General features: G+C 52.0%; 1 protein-coding gene and 2 long non-coding RNA genes across 3 annotated transcripts; all 3 read right to left on the bottom strand.

The window, feature by feature from the left end:
• Positions 1 to 3,937: 3,937 nt before the first annotated feature.
• On the bottom strand, positions 3,938 to 7,929 carry LOC144369544 (ral guanine nucleotide dissociation stimulator-like). The gene is made up of 5 exons (XM_078029793.1): positions 7,821 to 7,929; positions 7,529 to 7,626; positions 7,246 to 7,362; positions 6,157 to 6,271; positions 3,938 to 4,235 (listed from the first exon to the last, which is right to left on the bottom strand). The coding sequence occupies exons 1-5, from the start codon at positions 7,837 to 7,839 to the stop codon at positions 4,033 to 4,035; spliced, it is 552 nt and encodes a 183-aa protein (XP_077885919.1). The 5' UTR covers positions 7,840 to 7,929; the 3' UTR covers positions 3,938 to 4,032.
• A 701-nt stretch (positions 7,930 to 8,630) lies between these two features.
• Positions 8,631 to 10,924, bottom strand: LOC144369543 (uncharacterized). Its single transcript, XR_013429337.1, has 3 exons — positions 10,535 to 10,924; positions 9,141 to 9,256; positions 8,631 to 8,974 (listed from the first exon to the last, which is right to left on the bottom strand). It is a non-coding gene; the product is annotated as an uncharacterized LOC144369543 (long non-coding RNA).
• Positions 10,925 to 14,727: 3,803 nt separating this feature from the next.
• Positions 14,728 to 25,864, bottom strand: LOC144369071 (uncharacterized). The gene is made up of 3 exons (XR_013428523.1): positions 25,539 to 25,864; positions 21,332 to 21,476; positions 14,728 to 16,370 (listed from the first exon to the last, which is right to left on the bottom strand). It is a non-coding gene; the product is annotated as an uncharacterized LOC144369071 (long non-coding RNA).
• Positions 25,865 to 27,447: the final 1,583 nt, after the last annotated feature.

Genomic DNA, 27,447 nt, shown 5'->3' with positions numbered 1-27,447 from the left:
TGAGTATAATGTAAAGCAAACTTTGAGAACACTGCTTTTTCCCCACATGAAGAACTGTGTGCAAACAGATGCAGAATTACACATATTTGCAGCATAAGTCTCCTTGAGATCCATAGATTAAATGCACTGCAGTGACCAGCACCCTGGCTAGGAACACCACCAGCCCCCTGGAAGCCTCCTATTTCCACCTTCCAGGTGATCACAGCCCTGCCATCCAAGCATGGAGGAGTCCTCCCTGCTGAGAGATTTCAGTGTGGAGAATGGAGAGCCCCTCTCTCCTTGGAGTCCCTGCTTTGACAACAAGTGCACTGGAGAAGTTTGAATCAAGTGGGAAGCACATGGGCAGGCTCCCTAGATGAGGCCCTATTGAAGGGAATCTACATTTCCAATGGAACAGATGCTTCAGAGAGAAACTGAGAGTGCCGGCTCTGAGAAGCGGTTCCACTTCATGCAGCTTCAACCAGAAACAAACCTCAATGTGCTTACAGGGAACAAGACCGTTCCTTCAATTGGAAGCTGCCTGCACAAAATGCTTCTGTTCTGCACTTCCAAGCTTTTCTCAGCCAGCACGTTCAGAAGACGTGAAAGTGCAAATTGTGCTACCCAGAGATCCCTTGGGACATCACCAATATTCACGTGGAACATTGGACGGTTGACAAGATTAATGGCCCAGAGTTTTATTGAAATATTTTTCTCAAATTTTTTGAAAACTCACTGGAAACGAAGGTACCCATGAGCAACAAACTCTGCTTTATACAAGACACAGAAACTTCTAAGTAAAGCCCATAACTGCTGGCTCTAAGAAGGATTCCAATTGCTACTAGTTCAACCAAGCCCAAATCCCAATATGCTCTCTAGAAACACATTTACATCCTGCAATTGAAGCTGTTTGTATACCCTGCTTCTCTTCTGCACTTCACACTCTTCTCATTGAGCACATTCAGAGAACAGTTCAGGCTCAATATCCAAAGTGTGCTAGCAGGAGAGCCCTTGCACCTTGGAGCACTTGCTCAGAGAGGAAGTAATAGGACTGATGGGTGGGTCAATACCTCAAAGATTCTTTGGAATCCATTCCTCAAACGGATTCTGAAAACTATCTTGAAGTTGCATGAGCCTGTCTGCAATGACCTCTGCTTAATATTGAGTGCATAGATGGTTCCAAGTGAAATGGTGCCATCAGCTCTGACAAGAGGTTCTGCTTCCTGCATGTTCAACCAAGGAAAACCCGCCACGTGTTTACTGAGAACAAATCTACTTTGTGCACAAACTTTTTCTGTTTGCCCCCTACAAATGCATCTCAGGATGCACATTCAGAACACATTTCCTGCAAAAAAACATGAGAAAGTATCATTGCAAAAGTCCACTCTGGTCTAGCATCACCAACATTGATTAGGAAATGAATTGCACAAGTTTCATCTTATCCCCTTGGTCTCCTTCTTCTAAAAACTCATTGAAACTGCAGGTACCTGACAGTAACCAACTTGCCATTGACCAAGAGCACAGTTGCTTCCAATGGAAACTGGGCCTGCCAGCTCTCAGAAGCCATTGGATTTAAGGCTACTCCAGCCAGATACAAAGCTCAATGGGCACGAAGAGAAAAAAGTCATTTCCTAATATGAAAGCTGCTTGCCAAAATTCTTCTGTTTTGCACTTCCAAAATATTTTCAGGAAGCACACTCAGAGCACAGTTTCAGCCCATATGCAAAGAGTGCTAGCAAGAGAGCCCTTGGACCTAGGTTCAGCAACTGGAGGAGAACTGTGGGCCCACTGGGAAGAGCAATTGCCCAAGGTTGATTGAAATCCATTGCTCAATTGTTTGTCACAGAATTCACTTGAAATCCAAGCGCCTGCCTGCATTGAACTCGCATTGACCAACTGTACAGATGGTTCAGAGGGAAACTGCCACCTCTGAGAAGCGGTGGTTCTTCATGCTAGTTTAAGTAGTGACAAACCCCAATGTGCTCACTGAGAACAAAATGAGCTCCTGAATGTTGAAGCTGCTGAGAGACTGCTTTACTTTTGCACTCCCAAACTACTCTCAGCAAGCACATTCAGAGCGGAGATCAGGCCCAAAATACAATGTTGGCTAGCAAGAGAGTCCTTGCACCCAGGATCACCAATTTTGAGAAGCCAATGAGGACTGCTGAAAAGATCAATTCCACGGAATTCCATGGAAATCCACTCATCAGACCTTTCTGAGAACACTTAAAAAGAAGGTTTCTGCATGCAAGGAACTCTTGGTGATAGATGGCAATGTTTGCCAAATGCAAACATGCCTACCAGCTCTGAGAAGCCATTCTCATTCACACTGCTTCAACCAGGGAAAAATCTCCATGTGCTCACTGAGAACAAGTTAGCTTGTGCTACTTGAAGCTGCTTCTGCAAACAGCTTCACTTCTGCACTTCTAAACTGTTCTCATCAATCACATTCAGAGCACAGTTCAGGCATGAAACACAAAGTGTGACAGAAAGAGATCACCAACTTGCAGGAGGAAAGAGGACCAGCTGCTAAGGTCCGTTCTCCAAAGTCTCACTGACATCCATTTGTCACACTTGTTTACCACATACAGTTGAAGTGCAGGTGCCCACATGAGTGAACTGTTTTGGATCAATTGCACAAAAGCTTCAATGTGAAAGCATGCCTGTAACCTGTAAGAAGCAGTTTTGCTTTCTTCTAGCTCACACAGGAAAAACACCATGTGCCCACTTACAACAAAGTTAGTCCTGCAAGTTGAAACTGCTTGCAGCAAATGGCTTCCATTCCCCACTTGGAGCCATCAGTGGTTGACAGATGGCACAGAGGCTTCAATGTGAAACTGTGAATGCCAATCATTACAAGTGCTTCTGACACTCTAGTTCAACCAGGGACAGCCTAAAGTGCTCAATGACAACACACTTTGTTCCTGCAAGTGGAAGCAGCTTGCACGAACTGCTTCAGTTAGAAAATTCCAAGTTCTCAGCAACCACATTCAGAGCACAGTTCTGGCCCCATAGAAAATGGGTCCTACCAAGAGGATCCCTTACCTATGATCACCTTCATAAGGTAGCTTCCCATCTTCTGTGTGGAAGTGTGTTTCTCCTTGGCCCTTACACTGTTGTGGAGACCACTAGGAGTTCAGCTTTGTGCAGGATCATCTGACCTGGACTTTTTGCAAGACCTGTACAGCCCTAACACATGCTCAGATGCTACAGGACTTTTCAGACCAGTCCAGGCAATAGTAGGCATCCATTCATTGTCTGCAGTCTACAGATTCCTAGATGCATGGCATTCATTACCATCAAATGCAGAATTTTCATCAAAAACTATATATATATCATTCCAATCTGAATCAAGAAAATCGGAAATATCCCCAAATCCAAAGAGTGGATCCTCATTGTGATGCTACCAGTGGAAAATTCCACAGCTGACCTCATGGGATGGTTCACAGTCAAAACACAGCTGCATGAAAAATATTACATGACATGACCTTCCTGCTATGTGAAAAGTGGCATGTGAAGTACACATGCATGTCTTCCTCAGACATGGGTTCATTTGCAAGATACCTTGTGCAATTAAAAATACCCCAAAATGGGAGAAATCAGAACCACGTCTCCAAAGTATTTCAGCAGGGACCAACTCCATCTGTCTATCTATCTCTCAGTGAGTGTGTGCGCTCTTGTGTGTGTTTGTGTGTCTTTGTTTGTGTTTGTACCATGATAGCTGATACTTCATTGCCCCCATTGGAAAACTGACTCAGATAATGCCATCTGCCAAACTCCTAAATACCGAAGTTCTTGCTGATAGAATGAAACATTCCTTCCTGTTGGTTTGGATGTGTCCGTTAGGAAACACTGCTACATTTAGTATACTCAAATCATCAGAGTAGATCAGGTAACAAAAACATATATATTTTAAAATAATAATATATTAATGGAAACAAAAAATATAGGATAGAGTAACAACTGTGTTACTAACAAGGTCAAAGACAATGGCAAACTATAGATTCAAACTTTGAAGCAAATAGTAATCAATGTAAATATTCCTGGGCTGCCTCAGTCCCGCCCAGGCACACAGCAGCAGATTTTTGCAAGCATCCTCAGGAGGGCTGGAGCCTTCTTTGCAGGACGAGAGGGAGGTTGAGGCTGGATCCACTCATCATTCTTTTGGGAGAGGCTCCTTTTCCTCAGCACGAAGTTGGATTTTTTGTGAGGGTTCTTTGCGTAAAATACGTTTGCCTGCGCTGGAATCCTCAGCTCTGGGGAGAGAGGGGTGTACAAAAAGAAGGTGGCACTCAGGAGGTGCTCCCTAGGACACCCCAACATCTGAGAGCCTGTGCCAGAAAAGGCCAGAGCCACACACCTGAGAGCTCTCCAATTCAGCACCAATACCAACAAGACAGCCTCCACAGTCCTCCCTGAGGAAGAACTAAGCAGAGCACTTCAACACACCTAATGTCTGTCCTACCAAAGGCTTTGGAATCCAGAACATCTCAGGTCCTCTTGCATCTGCCAAAGCACACCACTAGATTTACATCTGAAATCTCCCACAAAAGGCTCCTGTGCCGAAGATTCAGTCCCCACATGAGCCATCTTCATAGGTGGGTTTGGAGGGAAGCATTGGATGGTGAGTGCTCTGATGTCAACATGAAATTCTCATTCAAGATGAATACACTACTGGGAGGTGGGAGGGACTGGAAGAAAGGTTGAGCATGGTTGGAGGAAGACCTAAACAGGGTTGCGCCCTGGGCAACAGTACCTTGTTCCTGTTGGCTCCACTGAATCCTCATTCTCCAAGTAGAGATCCTCCTCCTCCTCTCCATCTTTCTCTCTCTCTCTCTCTGCCACCCTCGTTCTCTCTCTCCCAGTCTATGCCTGTGTGGCAAGGGCTGAGGAGCTCTCCACTGCCACACACTAGAGCTTTATGGACAGCCTCAGTGCACAACCAAAGAGAAAGCTATGAAACCCAGAGAAAAGGCCTAGGATTCCTCCTCTGAGTTATTTTCCTCAAGTATGGCCACAGTGAGGACAGGCTGACCAGCACGGATACCACATTAGAGCCATGCTTCTGTGTTGGTGGAGCCTGCCTCCATGTGAACCAGGCTTCTGAGAATGGAGGCCACATTCCAAATGCTGCCCTACTGAGAACAATGGTTCCAAAGACCAGCAAAGAGACTGCTTCCCTCCAACATGGTGTATGGCCCAGTGGTGCCATGACCCCGAGTGGGGGAATACAACAGCCCGCTTCTCCTTCCTCTGAACACCTGTTTCCTGTCACCCTCCTCTAACCTAGAGCCTGTTCTCCATCCCTTATGGGTTGGATGTGGGGATCTCTGCCATGAATTTCTTAGGCTACCAAGGCCCCACACAGACTTCCTCTTCCATAGACTCTACTAACCTAACAGAAGGTTAAGATAGGAGACAAGTGATCCTAGAACTCATTGGGATGGTGGTCTTCAGTGTACATAGGCTGGGATAATGGATGCTGTGGTGTTTGGCTCACAAAAACCAACCAACCAACCAACGAAAAAGCACTGGCATTATTATCAGATGAGCTCTGTGGCTACGTGCTCAGGAAGCCCTCATCTGACTTTAGTTAGGGATCACAACCCGGCTATTGTGATCACTCCTTGGCAAGTGGACTCAGGTGCGGAAGACCATGGAATTTATGCAAAAACAAATGATTCAGGCTGTCTCCCAGGCTGTGTTTTCTTCCCAATTTCATCCTGTTACTGCTTGCTAGAATCCTGGCAATGCTCTGCCCAGGCAGTGGATTTCTGGTCACACAGAAGGCTTTCAATAGTACTGCTTCAGTCCACCAAATGCCAGTTCCATCGTTAGCCCATGCATTCCCACGTTTCTTTGAAACCACTCCTATCCCAGACCATGAAAGCATACTGCTCCTGGAAAGAGGCTTTTCTCCTCACTCCTCAATGATTTCAGCTTTGTATGCCTGTTCATGTCCTGGGCAGGTCACCTGGTGGGGAGCCACAATATCCACTGGGGTACACTATTAGACCTCAAGAACTTCCACCAGCAGAAGTGCAGTTGTCTTTGTGCAAGAACCCAACACACCCTGTTTGAGTGTTCTTGGGGGTCAGAGACTACTCTTTGGTGCTAAGAGTTGACCTGAGTCCACATCCTGACCCTTGCTCTCTGCCATCTGATTGTCTCACTTACTCTGACGGTGAGAGATGATTTGGCCCAGCTCATAATCCTCCGGTTTCTCCTGAGTAAGCAAGTGTAGGTCGAGGGCACTGCGGATGACGACAGGAGCCCTATCCTGGCAGGTCACCTGGAGCAGCATGGGAGACAGGCCTTCAGGAAATTGGCCTTGAAGTGACTACTCAAGGGCAGTTGGCAGGGGCATTCTGGAGGCACCTCCACTCTAAATACAAGGGCAACATCCATGACCCTACTACCTGAGGGTGACCTCCTGCGCATCGTGTAGGCTCTTCCCATAGGCTACTAGCCCAATCCTTGTACATAGGACTTCCTGGGCTTGCCATTGCTCTTTGTGGAGCTGCACTCCTCTCGAAGTGAAAGGACTCAACTACTTGCATACAGATGCAATCTCATCCCACAAGTTGGGAGGAATGGGACAATAGCCTCCAAGATCCCAGGTCTGCCCAAGGATGCAGGCGGCATTGGGAATGGCCTAGGCACAAAACCTAGAGGCTTTGGTCTGGATTGCCAGGGCCAAAAACAGACCCAGGAACATGACCACACACAGGAGTGCTGAAACATAGCCACAAGAGCTCCTGGCCTCCAGAGGCTCAGTGCTGGCTGGGATGTAGGAGGGCACCTCATCCGGCAAGCGTGGTCATTGGGTTACCTGGACATTTAGTGTGCTTGCTCCAAATCCATATCGACTCTGCAGAGAGACTCTCTTAGCTCCTTGTTCAAGGAACATGCAGAACCTCACACTGCTGTCCTCCTCTATAGACGTCAGCATCCCATACAAGGGAACCTGTAACCTAGGTCCTATCCTATTCTCATCTGTCACCCATACCTGCCCCTGCCCTTCTGGACTGCATGCTGCCACCTGACACACAGACTCCCTCAGATATGGCAGTGGACAAGCTGCTGCTCTCCCTCATCTCAGCTCCAGCCCTTCACACTGACCTCTCCCTTCTTGATTCCCCTCTATCCTCCTGATCATCCAGAAGCTCCAAATTCAAGAGGGCATGAGTAGTCCATGGTATTGGACTAGTGTCTGTTCCCCACCCAGGTGGAAGCACCAGGGGACACCCCTGCTCCCAGGCTTACCAAAACAGTCTTGGCCATCTTTGGACTTTGTGTTTCTAAGTGGACACGAATTAAGCAGGTGTCTCCCACCTGCTTGTGGGAAAGCGGCCTGGAGGACTTGCAGGTTGATTCTGAGAACTGTGGGGGATGGAACATCAGCAAACCCAGAAACAGAAAGCCACCCCAGCCTGTCAGTTGGCTCTATGGGCTTCTAGCACATATGTCCAGGTGCTCAGGCTTCTTATTTCCCCAGGTGGGAGTGGAATGGCAGCACAAGTACAGCTTTAATAAGGTAGGTGTTTACCTCCTTTCCCTTGACCTGGGGGCGTTTCCTCACGATAAAATATTTTATTCCCGGATTCATGGACAGACACACCAGTGAGTGGTCAGAGACCTTGATTTCTGCAGAGCGAAGTGGAGAGAATTGTTAGGTGGCACTCAAGGATTATACCACAAAACACCCACAACCCCTGAGAGTCTCTGCCAGGCCCACCACACTTTGGTATTTTGGGGACAAGGCCCACTTTCTCTTGGCTGTGAGTTATCCTGAGCCCACTGTGCATCATGTCTCCCCACTGTCTGATTGTCCTACTTACTCTCATCCTCAGACATCATACTCAGCAGCTCAAAGTTGTCCACATCCTCATGCTGCAACAAATTTTGGTCCAAGGCCCTGCGGATGAGGCTTGTCACTGTCTCCTTACAGGTCACCTGGATCAGGGTGGGACAAATGTCATCAGAGAATGGCTTTTAGAGGAGCTACCCAGAAGACTGTGGTCAAACATTCAGGAGAAAAAGAGGCAGATGCACTGAAAATTTTGGTCCTGACTGCCACTACACAAAACAGACTCAGATACAAGAGTGTGCACTTGAGTGCTTCATGACAGCTTTGAGAGGCCCTGGCCTCTGGAAGCTCGGTGCAGGTCTGGTTGTAATGATGTACTGGACTCAGCACTGGCAGTCACTGAACATGTCTCCTCTGCAGCTGGACACCTGCAGCATTAGTGTGTCTACTGCACATCCATAGAAATTCTACACAGAACCCCTTTAGCTCCATATTTACATACATGCAAAGGCTAACATTCCGAAGCTTTGGCATGACCCCCCAGGTGATCCCGACCCCAAATTCCTACACCTAGTCATGCTAAGGAGGTTCTCTTCCCTGCCACCAGGAACACATCCCCTCCTACACATTTGACAAATCACTGCCACCTCCTCTGCTCCAACCTCACTCATTGAGAATACCAAGTTCTAGGCACTGCAGCCTACACCCTAGACATATCTCTGCCTTCATCTGTCCACAGCACTTCCGTCTGCACTTCTGGCCTGCAAATGCAAAACCCACAATACACAGGCCCACTCACCACTGGAGCTGGGCATGCTGAGGCTCTCCCTCCTCAGGTCAAGCCCTTAAGACAGACCTCTCTCTTCTTTATTTCCCACCATAGCCCCAGGGTTGGCTGTGTCTCCTGCCTTCCGTTGTGTGGACACCCAGAGGCAGCCCTGCTGTCGGGCTTACCAGGATGCACTTTGTCTCCCTCAGGCTCTGTCCCTCTAGGAGGACGTGAACAAAGTGGCTGTCTTCCACCTGCTCGCTGGAGTGAAGCAGTAAGGAGCTGCTACTGGTGACTTTTCTCATGCAGCACTCATTGCTTTGGGTGGCCTGGGGCAATGGTCCTGCAGCCACCGCAGAGCTGCTGCTCACAGCTGCTGGGGTCCTGGATGCCACTGCCACAGAAGGCTCCAAGAACTGTGGGGGATGACAACATCAGCAAAGCCCAGCAACTGCACCCCACCCAGCCTGGCAGTTGGTTCTGTGGGCATTCTACAACATCCATCCAGATCCTGAGGTTCTTGTCCCCTTGAAGGATGTGGAGTGGCACCAGGAATAAAGACTGAAGAAGGTGGCTGTTTACCTCATTTGGCTTGACCGTCAACGACTTGCTGGCAGCTGTTTCCCGAAGAATAAAGTTATAATCCACTCCTCCATCCAGGTCGTAATATACTTTCCCATCAGCAGGGATCCTCAGCTCTGGAGAGGCAGGGGCAGAGGCGTGGTAGGTGACAATCAAGGAATATACTACCCAACATCCCCCACAACTGAGAACCTCTGCCAGCTCAGGTCTCACACACAGACCTGAGAGCCCCCGAATCCAGCTACTGTTCCACCAAAGACTCCCCACTGATTCCTCCCTGAGGACCCTCTATGCACAGGAGGTCCACTACAGGAACACCTTTCAAGGAAATAGCCCCTTGTACCCCAGACCCTCTTAGTTCATGTTGGACCCACCAAAGACAAACAGCTAGACTTTGTATCTGGATTGGTCGCCAAAGACTCATGTGTTCAAGGTTTTCTCCCCACTGCAGCAATGATCACAGGTGGGTTTGGGGAAAAGCACTTGATGGTGGGTGCCTCCACCTTGCCAGTGGATTCATCCACTCATACAAAGCTACACTAATTTGAGGGTGTGGTTTGCAGGTGTGTTGAGCGTGGGTGGAGGATGTCCACAGCAGGGCTGTGCCATCCAGAGCAATATATTTCTCTTGAGTTCCCCACTTCTGCATTTCCTCCTCATGAGTACAATTCTCATTCACATTTTTAATCAATTTATTGTTATACTTCTTGTTTGGCTTGTGTTACTCCTTCTTGTTCTTGTTCTTCTTCATCTTCTCCTCATGCTTCTTCTAATAGTCATCTTGACCTTCTTATTCATGGTGTCTTCCTTCAACTTATTTTCATTTTTCTATTCCTCCTTCTCCTCCTCTTCCTCCCCCTCCTCATCCTCCTCCTCCTCCTTCTTCTTTCCTCCCTCCCCCCCCCTCTCTCCAAGAAGGGTTTACAAGCTGTGAAGGGTTCTATTATACCACACACTTCTCTCTAGAAATGGCCTCTGGTCTTAAGTGGACTCAGTTTGCAAGGAATAGAAAGATTGGAAGCCAGAAATGATTGTTCATTGAACTGCTTTTCTCATGTACTCGTCTATGTCAGGAAAGGCTGCCAAAGTAGGCATCCTGTGGTTGTCTGTCTTCTTTAACACAAGACAAAGAAGCCTGTGTTCTTGGCCCCTTGTGGATAATAGCTTTGCAATGCCTCCTCAGGCCAAGGAAAGAACACATAATAGGCAGGTCCACAGCCCCTGGAGAACATGAAGAACCTGCAGATTTATGCCCCATCATTACACTTTGTTTTGTGCACAAGTCCCACTATACTCTTCCTGGGCATTGGGTCAATGCACACTGTGTTTTGGCTCCCAGTTATCCTGAGCCTACTGTGACTCACTGCTCCCTACCCTCTGATGGTTCCACTTACTCTGATGGTTCGAGACAATTTGCAGAAGTTCGTAGTTTTCTGGATCCTCCTGCTGGAGCAAGTGTGCATCTAAGGCCCTGCGGATGATGACTTGAGTGCTGTCCTGGCAGGTCACCTTAGCAGGGTTGGAGAAGGCTCATCAGAGAGGGAATTTGGGAGTAGCTACCCAGAGGACAGTGCTCAAGGACAATCAGAGACAAGAGAGCTCTCAACACAAAGGCACCATCTTGTTACCCTGCTACCTGAGGCCTTCATGTGATCATGTGGGGTCTTCCTATGAGCCTCTAGTCCAATCTTGGTACAAGAGTTTGCCTCAACCTGCTATGCCCTACAGGGACAAGGGAATAAGGACCAAAAGGCTTTGTACAGACACACTCTACTCCCATCAAGATGAGAAGAATGGTCCAGTGGACTTCCATATCCCTGCTCTGGTCTGGGATGAAGCTGCATTTTTGTGTGGACCAGGCACAAACCCTAGGTGTTTTGGTCCTGACAGCCAGGGCACAACACACACTAGGACTCTTTAATGATAGGCATGGAAGCTGCTGGGCTCGAGAGTGTCAGTGCTTGCTGGGGTGTCAGGAGGTTTGGACTCAGCAGGTGCCGTGGTTCAACATGGCTCCCCTGGAGGTGGACACCAGAGTCTCATGATGGATACTCCACACCCAGGAAGATCCTGCAGAGAGAGCCGCTAAATCTCTATTCACATACATGCAAACTAGGACACTAATGGGCCCCTCCAAGGCCCCCAGTTGTCTGTGACCCACACTTACCCACCCTAATCATTCTACAATGGCTCCCTTCCCTTCAACCAGCAACATATCCCCTCCCACACACAAGAAAATGACTGCCAACTCCTGTGCTTCAACCTCCATGGTTCAATATACTCCTCCTCAATACCAAGGTCAGTAGAGGATGGCCTGTACCCTCGATATTTCTCTGACCTCCTCTGAACCCAGCACTCACTCCTGCACTTCTGACCTGCACACCCCAAAACACGCAGGCCCACTCGCACCCAGACCTGGCATGCTGCTGCTCTCCCACCTCCCTCTTCCTCATTTTATGCTCTCCTTCCTGACCTTCCAGAAGCTCTAGTTCAAGAAGACAGGCCTAGTCCAAGGTGTTTGCTGTGGACTCAGTCTTCCCCACTGTGGGCTCCCAGGAGACTCCCCTGCTCGAAGACTCACCAGGATGCTCCTATACTGTGTTGTCATTTCATTTTCCAGGTAGACGTGAATGAGGCACCTGCCTCTCACCCGCCTGTTGTACTGGGGCCGTGGGGAGTACCGAGTGGAGACCCCTGATGTCCTGGACTCTGGCTCTGCCCCTTCCCAGGGAGAAGGCTCTGGCTCTGGGGTTGGCTGAGGAGCCGATACAGGAACTGAGCTTGTAGCTAGAGGAGAAAAGATGCCAACATGACTGCCTTGCCCTGACCTTCCCACAGACAGACAATACCCCTGCTGCCAGGAAGAACTCAGGCCCTTAGCCCACACAGGACCTCTTTGCAGACTGGGGTCACTTCCTGAATGGACAAAGGCTTATCCTAATTTCCAGCCCAACACCAGGCATACAGACTCCCTGCAGTGGAACAACAGTCGGACCTCTCCTCATATACCCTTAGGTACTCACCCCGGTCCGCCTGGCTCTCAGGCGCTGCCTGGCTTGTTATGCCATCTTCAGTTGTGGCCAGGAGGTGGTATGTTTGATGCTCCAGGTACAAACCAACCAGCAAGAGCCCCATATATGGCAGCAGCTGCTGCAGACTCAGAGAGCCTGGAGGCTGATGGGAAGCCTCGGTGTAGAAGTTAATCCAGGTCCCCAGGAAGGAAGGTGAGGCACTGTGGGGAGGCAGGTGTGGAGTCAGCAAAACCCTGGCCTTGCCTTCGCCATGGCCTCCAGAGAAAACCTCTGACCCTACACTTCTGAACTGTCCCTGGTTCTGAACACACCAGTCCACCTCAGACGAGACACAGTGGCTGTACAGGCAGGGACAGGACAGGTTGCCACAGGCAAAGAACCTTCAACGAAGGAGCGTTAGATCCATGGTATGACCAGCTCTCCCCTCCTCTGGGCAGGCCTGACACTCTTCTTCCTCTTGGCTACGTGCTCTCCAACCTGGAATGCACCTTCCAGGAGTGTCTGTCCTCCTGCCCACTCTTCTCAGGGCTCAAGAGACACCTCCTCCCGTGGCGTGGGCTGCAATGCTACCTCATTCTCTGTGAGCTCTCACTGAGTCCCCCTGAGTAGCGGTGGACCTCTCTTTTCCCATGAGTGCAGACCACATCTCTGTGGCCCTGGGGGAGAACAGGGAGGTGTGGTGTGGGGGGATCCATTGTCCCAGAGGCTTCCCCAGTGGACCATGACTACCTACAACTCCCCGCCTTACCCCTCCTACTGTTGAAGCCCCACACCTTACACTGCAGGCAGAACACAGAATTTGGGAGAGCAGTCTTTCCTCAGCCTTCCCAAGTCAAATCACCTTGCAGGTCCCTATTCTGGAAACAGGAGCCCACCCTCTTGACCCCAAGCCCATTCCATGTTGAAGTTGGTCCAGGGGTCCACCATAGTCACTGAAGAGGACAACGTGCAGTTATGCCTCATGGAGTCAGGGATGCAGTCACATGTAGGATATGTACTCATGGCACCTGCGGTTTTAGGCTGACCCCCATGAAAAGGGACACAATGGCGGTCATTTGCACTCCATTTTTCACTGAATTATGAAATGTGACTGGAAACGTGTTTTCACACAGTGGGTGCTTTCTCCATGTTCATCAGTAAATGAGCCCAAACTGCTGATTCCCACATCTCTCTGGGTGTGGGAGCTGCCATGTCCAAAGCCCCTGTTCAGCTATGTCCCAGCTAGGACGCTCTGTCCCACTATGTATACTAACATGTCTTTATTAACCCAAAAGTGCTTTTCCCAAGGCCCGAGTTTTGAGACGCCTCTGGCACAGATCTACGTTCTTCAAGAAGCCAATATCATACCAGAAAGACCACCTGGCCTCGCTGAGTCCACCTGGGAATGAGCTCAGTGCACACCATTGAGCTGTGGTGCCAGGTGTGTGGGGACTGCTCCACAGACCTCTGTGGATCAGCTGGAGTCAGGATGGTTTCTCTGCCTAAGAGGGAAAGTTCACTCCCCTTGCAAGGCTGTGGCAGGCACCTCCAGGACTCGTCCCATTCGGGGCTGAAATTCCACTATGAGTGTGGTCCTCTATCTCATTAGGTATCACAAACCTTTGGGTCCCTGAGAGGTACATGGCAGCCCCAAGACCCAGGCCTGAGGGGGCTACACACTTGGGCTTGGTGGTCTGGTGCTTACCTTGGGAACAAGAGATCCAGCACCTGCTGGGTGGGGATGGAATCCCAGGAGATTAACCCCATGTTGCTGCTGAAATGTAGGTTCCTCCCACAAATGACAGGCAGGAGCTCATTCCTAAGCTGGTCCTGCCTGTAAGGTTCAAGGCTCTGTACCCTGAAGGGCTCCTCCGTGTTCTCATCATTTTCACCCTGGGTTGGGACCAAGAATGGTGGGTTCAAAATGGAAATGGTGACAAACAGAAAAATGACTTGTGCCAATACACTAGAGTCAAAGCACAATGGGACAGTTCCCATCAGTACACACACACACACACACACACACACACACACACACACACACACAGTCAGAATAGGAGTCCTGGGCCATTCATCAGGGATCAGACTAGAGGGCCTGCTGGGCTAACCTGCCCTGTGCTACTCACTGTTACTCTTGAGCTCCTCTGCGACAATTGCCAGAGGATCTGGCGTCTAAGTTGAAGCCTCATCCAGTGCATCCACAAAAGGGTTAGTTGGCCCCCCTGAGATTCCTGGGAGCCTGAGGCTCGGCATTGTTTGCAAGGACAGGGGAACATCCTTCTCACTCCAGTTTCTCCAACCAAATGAGCTCGGTCAGTTAAGTGGGTGCCTGGATACCAGGGTTCTATGTTCTGTTTGATCCATTGTCAAGGCAATGATGTCATTTCCTGTGCCCATACCTGAGCCTCTTTTCACATAAGATCACTTTCAAAAGCCCTATGGGCTGCTGATTTCTCCTCCATGCCTACCCATCTCAGGTGTGCATGTGTTCACCAACAAGTACCCAAATACCCCCACCAGCATCTGCCCTGCTTGGTGCGTCTAGAGTTCCAGCTTGGAGCCTTCAAAAATGCATTCACAACCAGTCCTTCCCTCTCAGCAGCCTTTGGACCCTGGTCCCATCATTGTGCAACTCATGGTGTGCCCAGTCTTTTCTGGAAAGTAGGGTAGCATCTAATCAGGGATTGGTGTCTCTGATTCATACATAGCATATGGTTTCTATGAAATCCAGTGAGGGAGCAGGAGTAACGAAGCTGATTGCACAGATGACCTCAGGGAATACTGACAGGCCAAATGAAAAATATGTTCCAGCTAACCATTGGTATTTGGGCTTCTCAGCCCAGTCCTGTTTTTAAAAAAGGTGCAGACGGGCAGTGTTCATTAAAAAAATGTCTACCATTTAAAAGTGGGTAATTTAAATGGCATCTAGTTACACATCTGCTAGAATGGTCTGGCAACATATGAATTTCATTCTAACAACAACAACAAAACATAGAAAAAAACATAGACATAAAGATAAAACCTTGTCTTCACCAGGATGCCTAGAAATAGGTTTTATTTGGCTCATGCAAATATCTTTCAATAGAACTTCTAATTTCTGAATGAACTCATTCAATTTTATAATGTCTGAAACCCTCTGTGAGCATGGGAAGCACTGCTGACAAGACACCAGAGGGCCAGAGCACTTGTGCCCCCTACAGGGGTGTCTCTTGGCTATCACCAAAGACCGTTCCCCTCCCGGGGCAGCTGAGAGCAAGCTGGGCCTTGGAGCAAGGATTAGTGTTTAGGTATAGACTATGCAAGCAAAGGACAATGTCTTTAATAAAACTAAAATTAAAAAGTCACATTGAAAAATTTTTAAAAAGAAGAAGAAAATAAGGTCAAGTAGAGGAACGGGCAGAGGCATCCAGAGGAAGCCCATTTTCACAGGAGAAAATCCCCCAGTGAAAAGCATCAGAATAGATACCAAGAAAAATACCAACAAAAACAGTGTGCTCCCACTATGTATCTACTCCACATGCAAAAGTTAGAAAGCTAGATAATACAATCCTGGCCACAGGTAGAGCTATTCAGAAGAGCCACCTGGAAGTGCTTAGTCAAAGAAGTAAACATGCACACTTTGATCTAGAAATGCCACCTGTGTGTAAACCAGGTGGTGCTTAAGCAGTTTCACAAGGGGACATGCACAGGGAAATTTATCCTCAGGTTCCTTATAGAGTTGTCTGTGCTTACAGAAGGTTGAGGGCTGTCAGGGTGCCCACAATTGGGAAAGTGAAATGCTTAAAAGGTAATGGATGCCAACCTGGATATATTAATAGAAATCAATGAAAAACAATAGATTTACATGACAGTAAAATCCCTGAGTTCAAGTTCTTGCTAGCCTACCTACCAACAATCATGCTTGGTTAAGACACTGACATACTTCAAGGCAAAAAAAGGAGAAAATATAATGTCATTATTACTTTTCTTAAAAGCAAATAAGGAAATGGTAATATTTACCCAGCCATGACCTGTTATGCATAATATGTGAGATTATTGTGGACATGTTGGTAAATGATGATCTACTCAGATACGTTCCGTGACTCACCAAATGCAAAGGTCCATGAAGAATTACCGTCTCCACACATGAATTCATCGTGAAAAGCCTTGAGACAACAGGGGCTTCACAAAATGGCTTCTTGGCCAACTTGATGAGTGCGTCCTCGGACAATGCTTCCACCTGAAAGATGTCACCAACTTGTTCTCATTCACATTTCCACAGTGCCACAAAAAAGAAACAAAGTCTGATACTCTATTGAGTGAATCCTCAAGTGGACCAAACACCATACTTCCTTCCATATTTTAGAATTAACAAATGCAACTTCAACTCAATAACTTGCATTAGGCAACATGCAACCACAACCTTCCCCTGAGCCAGGGAAGCTGACCCCTCTCTGAATTCAGGAGGTCCTGGCCCCACCAGCATAAACACGAAGTTGACACAAACCTGGCACTTTGATTCTGTGAATTATGGTCAGGACTGATGAGTCAGCTTTGTTGGGATAACTGCTAAAGGAGGACTGTGTATCCCTTAATTTTCTAGCCGATGGCCTCTGGAAAGAGCCATTTATCCTGGTTTAAGGCCTTCCTTTTAACGTGTGCGGCCTATTCTCAGCCATAGTGGCCTCTTATTTTCTTTACATTTAATGTTTCATAAAAGCAAATGGCTCCGAAGCCCCTGAGACAGGTGAATGTCCCTGTTAGCTGCCTGCATTTGGAATTTATCAAAGATCTTTACACGGAGACTCTTTTCTGTCAATTCCAATCTTGAATCACAGAAGTGCTCCTCACAGGGGAGGACACTAGGGTGGCCTCTCCATGCTGTCCCCTACCTGTGTGTATGGCAGGCTCCCTGGGGCACCTGAACACCTGGGGCAGCTGTGCAGGAGCTGGGAGGGGGAGCTGAAGCGGGGCTGGCAGGCTGGCTTGTTCACCCACTTTGTCTCCAAACTTAGGAAGCTAGACCTGGAAGGTGTGCATGGGGAGTAGGTTTTCTGAAGCTCTCTTATTTAAGGCTGCGATTTTTCCTGGGGACATCCTGGACTGAACCCTAACCACCTCCCTGCCCCCTGATTCTGCCTCAGCTTTCATCTGACCCAGGTGCTGCCCCCTAGGGGAGCCTGGGGAAGCTGCACCTGTCTCCCTCCTTGGTTCCTCTTGGGAAAGGAAGGCTGCACCAGGGTAGCAGAGGCAGATGAATTCCAGCTCTGCTAGAACCTTCCTGGGTGAGGAGTGGTGTGTGTTGGGGATGCTGAGAAATAAAGTGTCTCCGGTAGGGCCCTAAAGAGGATCGCACTCGTTTCGCTGAAATGCGGGTGACAGGGTCTCTCTCTCCCCCCAAGGCAGGATCTTTGTCTGGGTTTATGATGTCGTCATTCTAATCAACACCATGTTAATTGCCCTGGATGAGAAGAACCCCTTCATCTCCTAGCCGAGTGGCTTTTCCTTTCTCTGTAGTTCTTGAGATCCTCCTGAAGTTCTACACGCATGAGCCCAGAGCCTATTTTGAAAGGAAGCAGTTCTGGAACTGGTGAGTGTGTGTCCTAGGGAGGGGACAGGGGACTTCCTGTCACAGTTCAGAGACATGGCTGCAGGTCTCCAAGCTCCACCTGTGTAGAGGCATCTTATAATGAGCTCTTGGAGGGGAACCCTCTGTGTGGGTAAAGGCCAAACTTCCCAAAGTCAATTTGAACTGTCTAATTAAAATGAGAACCACAGACCTTGACATCCTGGAGTTGGGAAGGATCTTTAAAAGAAGGAAGCCCAATGTTTTTCTCTACTTTCTCACAATACTTCTTTTCTTAAAAAAAATTTTTGTTCTTTTTAGTTATAAATGACAGTACAGTGTATTTGGACCTATACATACATGGAGTATAATCTCCCATTCTTGTAGTTGAACTTGGTGGTATGGAGTTCCACTGGTCGTGTATGCATATATGAACTTAGGAAAGTTACGTCCGATTCCTTCTACTGTCTTTCCCATTCCCAGCCCCTCCCTTCCCCCCACTCTGCCCTGTCCAACCTGGTGATCCACCCCTATCCCACCTATGGTCACTCACAATACTTCTGACACCAAGTATGTGTTATTTTTTCTCACACCTACCAACTGTCCAACTCTCTGGTCGTCAATTTTGTGTCCTGCAATTCAATCAAATTTGGACACAATTTGTCCACAGTTAGTATCAAATACCACAGGTTGAGGGCTGAGCCAAGACTGAGGACAGTCCCCAAGACTGTCCTCTCTCCAGACACCAACTGCATGTCCACATTAACACCTGTACTGCTGACTGATCGCCTATAAATCAGAGGTGACCAGAAAAACACTTCGGTTACTAGATTTCTGGTTGTTGTACAAGGGTACAGCTCAGGTCAGCCAGACTGAGAGGTACAGGGTGCAGGAAAAGGGGTGCGCAGCTCCCATACCCTCTCCAGGTGTGCCCTTCCATGCCCCTCAGTAACCCAGAAGCTCCCCCAACACTATTGTTTTTTTTGTGGAGGCTTCGTTATGTGTGCATGACGGATTACACATTGGCCATTGGTCATCGACCCAATCTTCAGCCCCTCTGCCCTCCCCAGAGGTAGGGGGCAAGGATGAGGGTGGGGCTGGAATTTCTAGCTCTCTGATCCCCTGGTAGGTTCCCCTGTGGATTCACATCCCCATCCTGAGGGGCTTTCCCAGGGCGACCTCATTAAGCTCAGGTGGGGTTGAAAAAGGGCTTGTGATGAATAGCGAAGGATGCTCCTTCCACCTCTGTCACTTATCGCTGGAGGGACAGGGCTCTTAGGCGTTCAGGTCATGAGACTAGGGATGAAGGCCAGGCATCCTAGAACATCATGGCCAAGGAGGCATTTCCTTTGGCAGCTTCCTTGGCCCGCTCCCTAACCTCACTGTCAGAAACTCAGCCTGTGTGGCTGGCCAGCGGGCTGTTGGCCAGCCCTCCCCTGAGCGGTGGACATGTCTCCCACGAGACTTCCCTTCTCCAGGCCACTGGTCTCCACCCTCGGCCCTGGTGCTGTGTGCCAGCCGGTGCGTCTTGAGCTGCTGTGTGTCGAGCTCTGCAGGGCACAGAGATGCAAGCCACAGGCTGACTTTGGTGGTGCACAGCTAGACGGGGTCTGACCCCAGTGACCACTGCTCTTAGTGCCAGGAAACTTCTCCCGAAGTGCACGTGGCTGGGGGGGGGGACCTGGTCGGTGTTTTCTTCTCCTTTAGCACCACTGTCAGGAAAGTCATGGCACGATGAATTCTACTTCCATTAAGTCGTAATGCACATAGTAAAATTAATACCAGGAAAGACCTACTGTGCATTCTGCAAGTATTCTTCACCGGATGGGCACAGTGGTGCACGCCTGTGGTCCCAGTGTCTTGGGAAGCCGAGGCAGGAGGATGGTGAATTCAAAGCCAACTTCAGCAACTTAGCAAGGCCCTAAGAAACTCAGCGAGACCCTGTCTCTAAATAAAATATGGAGAAAAAAAAAGAGGCTGAGGATGTGGCTCAGTGGTAAAGCACCCCTGGTTTAATTTCTGGTGCCCAAAAAATAGAAAAATAAAAATGTTCTTCACGAGTATAGACTTTTGTGGAAGGCGAAGTGATGTGGGTTAGTGATTCCTGCATCTCTGCAGGTGACTCAGAGCAGCCAATGGATGATCATGGGATGGTTCAAGCCTAGTGTTTCTTGCTTCCCATGCAGTGACCTAAAAGTTCCAGAAATGAATTTTAGCACTGGCTAGTTATCTCACATAAGCTGTTGGTTCAGTTTTCTGGGGACCCATCAGAGCCTGAGCTTGACATGCCTCTCACTTGATTCTTAATGGACTTTGCTTTTGCCATTAGGTTTGACACGCTGATCATAATCGCAGCCTGATGGCCACGGTGGCTGATGCCACCATTCAGTCAGGTCAGTGCCCCCAGCTCAAGGCTTCACGGAGGATCAGGTGCTTACTCAGTTCTCTGTTGAAAATCCACCCTGCACTGTGGAGATTTGGGGGCCAGGAAGGGGGACACCAGAAAATTATTAAAAGTGTTCCGTATTCAGGTTGGAGATGTGGTTCAGTGATAGAGCACTAATCTGGGGTTGAGTCGCTCATAAAATAGTGGTGATTTGCAGATGGCCGTGCATGGCCTCCCAATGCTTTGAACCTTCTCTGGATTCTTTACAAGCCCCAATGTGTGTAAACGCTACGTAAATAGTCCCTGCCCCGGGTTCTGCTTAGGGAGAGACAAGATGTTTTTCTGAGTACTTTCCGTCTGCAGTTTTGAAGTCCATGGAAGAGGACCTGCAGAGGTGGAGAGGGGCTGCCAGGGACCACGGGCATCCCTCTCAGGGAGCTGGTTGGTTAGGGGCACACCCACTGACCACACCCTCTCCTTTCCCCTGGGTTCTCCCACCATCATGGAGCACCCCACCACCAGAGCAGGAGGAGGAAAAGGTGCCTACGGCCTCGCCCCGCCTGCCCCGCGAGGAGCCCGAGCAGGGAGCGGCAGGGACTCTCTTGGGCTTTGTGCATGGACAGGCGTTCATTCCCAGTGGGCAGAAGCAGGCAAGGGTCACCCACTCTCACTGGAAGACTGGAGAGGGGCAGGAGCCCAGGGATGGGGCTGCCCGAGCAGGAGGCGAGAAGGAGCTCCGAGCAGAGACAGCGTGCGCGGGTGCTGCCCCCCGCTCCTGCCCCTAGCCTCCCACCTTCATCCTTGGAGTTGAGGTGTCTCCCGTGGCAGAGGCAAGGAAGGGAGCAGGAAACCCGAGTCACCCATCTTGGTGTCACGCCTGCTGTGTCCCCAAACTGAGCAGAGAAGGAATGAGACGCTGGGGAGGGGCGGATGGGGCACCCCAAGGGCTCCATCGCCACCTGGTGCTAGGTGCTCCCCCTGGCCCAGTTCTGACTGCCCCAGAGGCCCAGGAAAGCTCTCCTGCCTGTTGGACAAGGAGGCCAGCGTTGGGCCTGAGAGGACAGACATCCCATCCTCTGGATGTCAGACCCTGGACACGGAGGACGGGGGGAGCTGTCACAAAGGCCAGGGCTGCTGGAGGCCCATCACCAGGGTGGGACCTGCAATGTCCCCCACCCCCAGCCCACCAGGACGCGGGGACTCCCAGCATGAGATGTCATGACCCCCGACCCCTGCAACCCCACGTTACCTGTGTTGGTGGCAGACTGGGTGGCCCCAGGCACCGGCCGGGCTGCCTCTGTGGGGCATTCTGTGGCCATCCTCAACAAGCCAGCAGACCACCATGCAGAGGGCATCGAGGGCAGCAAATGCCACCAACTGGCATTGGAACAAACCTGTATAGGAACACGACCCCTGGTCAGTGGTCACAGGGCACTGGGTCCCCTCCCACCAGCATGAGGCCTGAGCCCCCTACCCCACCCACAGGAGCCCACACCCCAGGGACACTTCCAGGCTCCAAGCAGACCCTCCCCTTGAGCCCTGGTCTGGGTGCCCAGCGCTGTCCTGTGCTTTCTTGTCCACCTCTGCCCGCTGCCCAGGCCCCTTCCCAGCTGCCTGTGTGGGTCTCATCTTGGTCAGAAACCACCTCCCTGGACGTGGGAGGGGGACCTCCATTCAGACGGTCCCAGGAGGAATCAGCACATTGCCGTGCCACAGAGAGGGCCACTTCCAGGGTGAGCCTTAGCAGGGACTGGACCAGCAAATCAAGGTGACAGCCGGTGTGCCAGCCGGTCCCCAGGAAAAGCTGGTGGGCAGTTCCCCTCCTGGGGCTCTGGCTGGGGCTGATGCTGTGGGAAGGAGGCGAGCCTGAGAGAGCGCAGCCAAGAAACGCTCACTCTACAGAAATGCTCTCAGGGCCTCCCACAGAGGGGCAGGCAGTGGACCAAGGACTGACACAGGACTGGTGCAGCCCTTGATGGAAATAGTCCAGGAGAGAGGCCAGGGGACCTGTCACAATGGGGAAGGAGAGGGTGAGGCCACAGAAAAGAGAGAAGCAATACAGAGGAGGAGGGGAGGGGCCTAGGATCCGGGCAAGGGGTGCCTGGGCTGGAGCTGCTGACCGTCCTTGACAGAGTGGGCCGACAGCTCCACCTCACACCTCAGAATGGGCCTCATTGGGAAATAGGTTCTTTGCAGGTGGATTAGTCAAAATGGAGTCATCTTTGATATCGGGGGACGCAGCTGTTCTCACTGCCGTCCTATAAGAAAAGGAGGGACACACAGGGAGGAGGTGGCCTGTGGAGACCGACACAGAGACTGGGGCGAGGTGGCCACAAGCCCAGGACTACCTGGGCCACGGGGAGCTGCGGGGAGGATGAGCTCTCTCAGCCAGGGTGACCTGTGGCTGCAGAGCTGGGAGGGGACAAACGTGTCTATATGAAGCCACCTGGTGTCTGGTCATGTTTATACAGATGACCCTGCGGGAGGTGTGTGTGGAATGGAAGGTGCGGGGAGGAGCGGGAAAAGTGGAGGGGGAGGTGAGGCAGAGGGACCATTTTGCAGATGAGTCTTGACTGTCAGGGAGTCAGAGGGAGAGAGACAGGCCGCGGGGCCCCCAAACATGACCAGGTGAAGGGGACACTGATGCTTTATAGACAGAAAGACTCTCATTCATTCATTCAACAAACAAAGTGCACCTACTAAGTGCCAGAAACTGATCCGGGCTACAGGGGTCAATAAGAACACAAGCCCTGGCCGCCTGGCATTTATTTTTTGCATTACAGATAGATAATAAATACAAACAAATTCAAAAAGTTAAAACAAGTTAAAGACCAAGGAGCGTTGGGCAGAGGGGAGGAGGGATGGGATGCTGGTGAACTCATGGACTTCGACACAGCACGTCCCAAGGCCCCTTGTCAGCTGCGGCTCCATGGCCCCTGGCCCAGAGTCGGCCTGGTCTCTGAGGTTCTTTCACTCGACACAACATGCCTTGGCCACAGGGACTCCTGGTCCTCCCAGGGTCTTGCTGGGCTCTGCTTCCTCCCCACTGAGGACACCAGGGGTCGGGGGCCACCAAGCTGTCCACTGGCCTTGCCGAGGCCCTCAGCCTTCCAGGCTGGTGGCCAGCCTGCCTCTGCCTCCTGGCTCCGTGCTGCACCTCTGAGGCCAAGTGACCACCTGCTCTGGCACCTGGTTGTCCCTGTTCCCTGAGCCAGGAGCATGGCCCCAGGCTGGCCCCCCAGAGGCCGCAGCAGACAGCACCTGGGCACGTGAACATGGGTGAGGACCCAGGCAGCCGAGGTTCCAAGGCCACGGCCCAGGAGTCCCCGAGGTCTTCACCCAACACAGAGCCAGGGTGGTCCCCGCGCCCCAGCACCCGCAGGCAAGAGAACCTGCGCCTCACGCCCCACCCAGCAGCTGCCCTGTCCCCAGCTGGCCTGGGGACCTCTCGTCCTGCCTTGTCCTGCCTCGTCCTGCTGCCTGTGCCCAGAAAAGAGGCGGGAGAGCTCCTGGCAGCCACACGCACTGAGCACTGGACCCCTCCAGCTCGCTGCTGTGCTCCCGTGACCCCTGGGTGTGAGGAGCTGGGCGAGGACACAGAGGGAGGAGGTCTGAGGGCCACCTGGCTGCTCCTGCCCTGTCCTGGCAGCTGCTGGAAGGATCAGTGGATGCGACATGACCTTGAGTGCTGAAGGACACCAGAGGTGGCAGGGGTATCCTCGGCTGGGGTGAGCGCTCGGTGGCCCTGGTCCTCACCCACATGAGCCCATGAGGGTGGACACCAGCTCCAGGGGCCACATCTCCTGGACAGCCTGCGTTGCCACCAGGCCTTGCCCACTTTGGGTGCCCAGGGGGCTGGGGCAGAGGTGGCCTTGGGAAAAGACCCCACACATAGGTGTGTTGGAGGGACAGGAGTGTCCCAGGGCAGGGTCAGTCCAAGGCTCCTGCAGCTCCAGGTCCTCCTACTGAGACCTTCTCCCTGCCTGTCCCCAGGGACCCAAAGCTGGCCCTTCACCCCAGGGACCCCAGCATCATCCTCTCTCCATCCACACGGAGTCCAGTGGACATCCCCCTAGGGCTCTCAGACCTGCCCCATTGCACTGGATGCTGGGTGGCATCCCTGTGCCCGCTCTCCTGTGATGCCCTCGGCAGCGTCCCCCACCTCCATGCTGGCCCATTCCTGACCCCACAGCTCCCTACCATGTGGTCCCCCATCCTGCACCCCACAGCTCCCCACTGTGCACCCCTCCTGCACCCTACAGCTCCCCACTGTTCACCCCCTCCTGCACCCCACAGCTCCCCACTTGCACCCCCCTCCTGCACCACACAGCTCCCCACTGTGCAGCTCCCCGCCTGCACCCCACAGCACCCCACTTACACCCCCCTCCTGCACCACACAGCTCCCCACTGTGGGAACAGGGACTGCAGAGGTCCCCACGCCTGGCCCACAGCCCTGCTCAGAGGCTGGCAGGAGCAACTGTAAGTTCCCATTTGAGTCCAGGCCAAGACCCCGTCCCCTCACTGTCCCTGAGCCTGCCTGGTGCTGCCGTGGGTAAGGGTCCCCCACCAGCCATTGACCAGTTGCACACGTGCAGATCCATGTGGTCTGAGCTCTCTGCAGGGTGACCTCTGCCTCCCAGCACCTCCCTCGCCGCCTGGGCTGACCCCCTCTGGAGACGCAGGGCCATGTGTTGCCATAACAACCCTCCCGCTCCAGGAGGTCCCTGTGCAGCTCTCCTCTGGGGACTCTGCGGAGTGGCTTCCGTGAAGGAGACGGGAGGTCAGACCCTGCCCTCTGTTCTTGGGGTTTGGAGCCCCTGTCCACCCAAGAGAGGGCCAGCAGTGCCCTGGGCCTTCTGGGCACTGGTCAGCACCCAGCTGGGCCACTGGCGCTGGGCTCAGGCATCTGCACGTCCACTCAGGACGTTGCGCCATAAAGCCTGGGGGAGAGAAGCGAGCCCAGGGCCCTTTCTCCTGGGAGCCCAAAGCCCCCCAGGGTGGGGTGTCTAAGGCCCCCAGGTCGTGGCCCTGGGGTGTGGACCCAGGCCTGCTCTTGGTGGTGGTCCTCGGATCTTGGGTGGGCACCCTGCCCGTGGATTAGATGTGACTTGAGCATGTCCCCAAGGGCTCATGTGTCAGGAGTGGCCCTCAGCGTGGGGACGTTGGGAGGTGGGATCTGTGGGGGACAAACCAAGGACAATGACAGGAAGAAGCAAGGCCGCTGTCCAGTGAGCCCCTGGTGGTAGGGCAGCCAGTCCCCTGAAGGTCTTCTGACCCTGTCTCAGGAGGCGGCCTCTTCCTCCCTTACATGGCTCCTGTCGTGCCACTGTCTGCCACTGGCTCCTCCCCAGAGGCCCAACTGGTGCCCCCCACTCCATCTCGGATGCAGAACCTCCAGATCCAGGAGCGAAATGAAGCTTGATTCGTCGCGACCTCCGCCTGCCAGGGTGACTCACCCAGGAAACGGTGATGACCAGCTCAGCTCTCCAGGGGCCACAGCCATCCAGCTCCCAGAACCCGGGATCACTGGGAGAAGCTCACACGTCCGCCATATGCCGGGGGAGGCTCAGGGTGTGAGAAAGACTGGGCCTAGGTCAGGAGGGGCCCCGGAGGACCCTCCCCTGCTGCAGCTCAAAGCCCCAGAAAACAGGGGACGATGCTCGGGCTTCCTTGTTCTGCAGAATCCTGTGGACAGGACGCATAACTCTGGACAATCCCAGGGACACAGAAGTCTCTCTCCACGCACGTAGCCTTCCTGCCCCAGGGATAAGGCCCCGGAAATACATTTACTCTGGGAAACCCTCTTTTGGCAGCTGGGTCTAGTCAACCCTGACTTTCAAACAGGGGCTGTTAAATGCCAATAGCTTTGATTTTACATTTAAACCCAGTTGAAAGCTTTCCAGGCTCCTAAGAGAAAACGCTGGTCAGAGGACTTGGCTTTTCAACCGGTTTCTTTCAGAAACTCTTTTAAAACCGTAACCGCCACTTATAAATTATAGATTCTGTCCCTGGCCTCTCATGTTCGGTTACATAACCTTGTTAACATAAAAATTAAACACGAGAGATGAATCAGCTAAATTGAATTCACTTATATAGATCAAACGCTGAGCCCAACTGGGAGCCAGAGGCCCTAAGTGCAGCCAGGGAGGAATTGGCTTCTTGGGTGGGTCTTGATTGGGTGGAGAAAGAGGGGAGGTCTGAGGACTAAGCGCCAGCCTTCAGGGTCGGCCGGTTCTGACCCTGCAGCCTGATAAGTTCTCACAAAGTGAGGAAGGGGCTGCCGGGGTCGACGGGGAGACCTGGGGGGTCTGCCAGGCACCTGGGCAGTTCTGGGTGCCCTCCCTCCCCGCTAGGCCATTTCCAAGCCTCTTTTCGTATATTATCTCCTCTGATGCTCCCCGAGCAGAGCGGGGTGGGGGGAAGCAAGTTCCGTCGTCCCAGTTCTGCTAATTGAAGTGCAGAGGCTCAAAGGCTTCCAGGCCCTCTGTAAACAGGGGCCTCCTCCAACGGAAGAGAATTCAATCAAGCCACCCGATTGTTACTAGTCTAGACGTGGCTTGGCCTGAGTGTCCAAGTCCTGGTCTAGCCCACCGTCCGGATGCCAGTCCCCACACCCATCCACCCCACACTCGGAGCTCCAGCGCCCTGGAGCCATCCCTCGTCCATCCCAGGACTCCCTGCTCCTCAGCCCTGTCCTCAGCCTTTGGGGCTCAGGTTGGACACTGCCCCAGAGCCCTGGGTTCAGGGTTCTCTGTGCTCAACAAGTCCTTGCCCTCTGCCCCTCGTAGCTCCATCGTTCCATTTGAGCAGCCCGTCTCCCTGCCTGCGACCCCTGGACTCCAGCCCTGGAGGCAGGCGCCTCCGTCTGGGCATCTGTAGGCGGCTGCACAGCAGGACTCTGTGTGTGTCAGCTGCGAGGCCTGGACACATGGCTCAGGCAGGACCTCAGCCACAGGTGTGGTGGTTGTTCCTCAGCAGTGTCCCCAAGACTGTCTGTCCTCTCCGAGCGGCCTTCTCCCTGGGGGCGCACGGTGTGTGCTCGGCTGGACTCCGGCCTCATCGACACTGGCCCACGTGCTCTCCAGAGCCAGCGCCCGAGGCTCCGACCTGACTCCACAGTGTCCCTCTGTCCCCTACGGGCACCTGGCACCTTTTGCAGGAGGGGGAAGCACCATTGCCTTGGACGGTGCTGGGGTTCCCAGGAGGGCCGGAGCAGGGGCCAGGCTGGGGAGTCTCCTGGGAGTGCCTCTGGGGACCGTGGCAGTGGGAGGAAGCTCTCCGGGCATCACAGGGTGGGGGCCTGCCATGGTCAACACTGGGGAGTCTACACCAGCTCTGAAGCCCAGTGGTTAGTGTCGGGAGCTC

Source organism: Ictidomys tridecemlineatus, chromosome 12, assembly GCF_052094955.1.
Source record: "Ictidomys tridecemlineatus isolate mIctTri1 chromosome 12, mIctTri1.hap1, whole genome shotgun sequence".
In the NCBI taxonomy this organism is placed as follows: Eukaryota; Metazoa; Chordata; class Mammalia; order Rodentia; family Sciuridae; genus Ictidomys; species Ictidomys tridecemlineatus.
This window is presented reverse-complemented; position numbering and strand designations above follow the sequence as displayed.

Bases quoted from the DNA above. Each gene is read 5' to 3' on its own strand.
- LOC144369544 (XM_078029793.1), bottom strand. The intron at 7,363-7,528 runs GTAAACACCTAC...CATCCCCCACAG, and splicing joins CCCAGGTCAAGGGAAAGGAG to TTCTCAGAATCAACCTGCAA. The intron at 4,236-6,156 runs GTAAGTGAGACA...CTCTCTCCCCAG, and splicing joins AATCATCTCTCACCGTCAGA to AGCTGAGGATTCCAGCGCAG.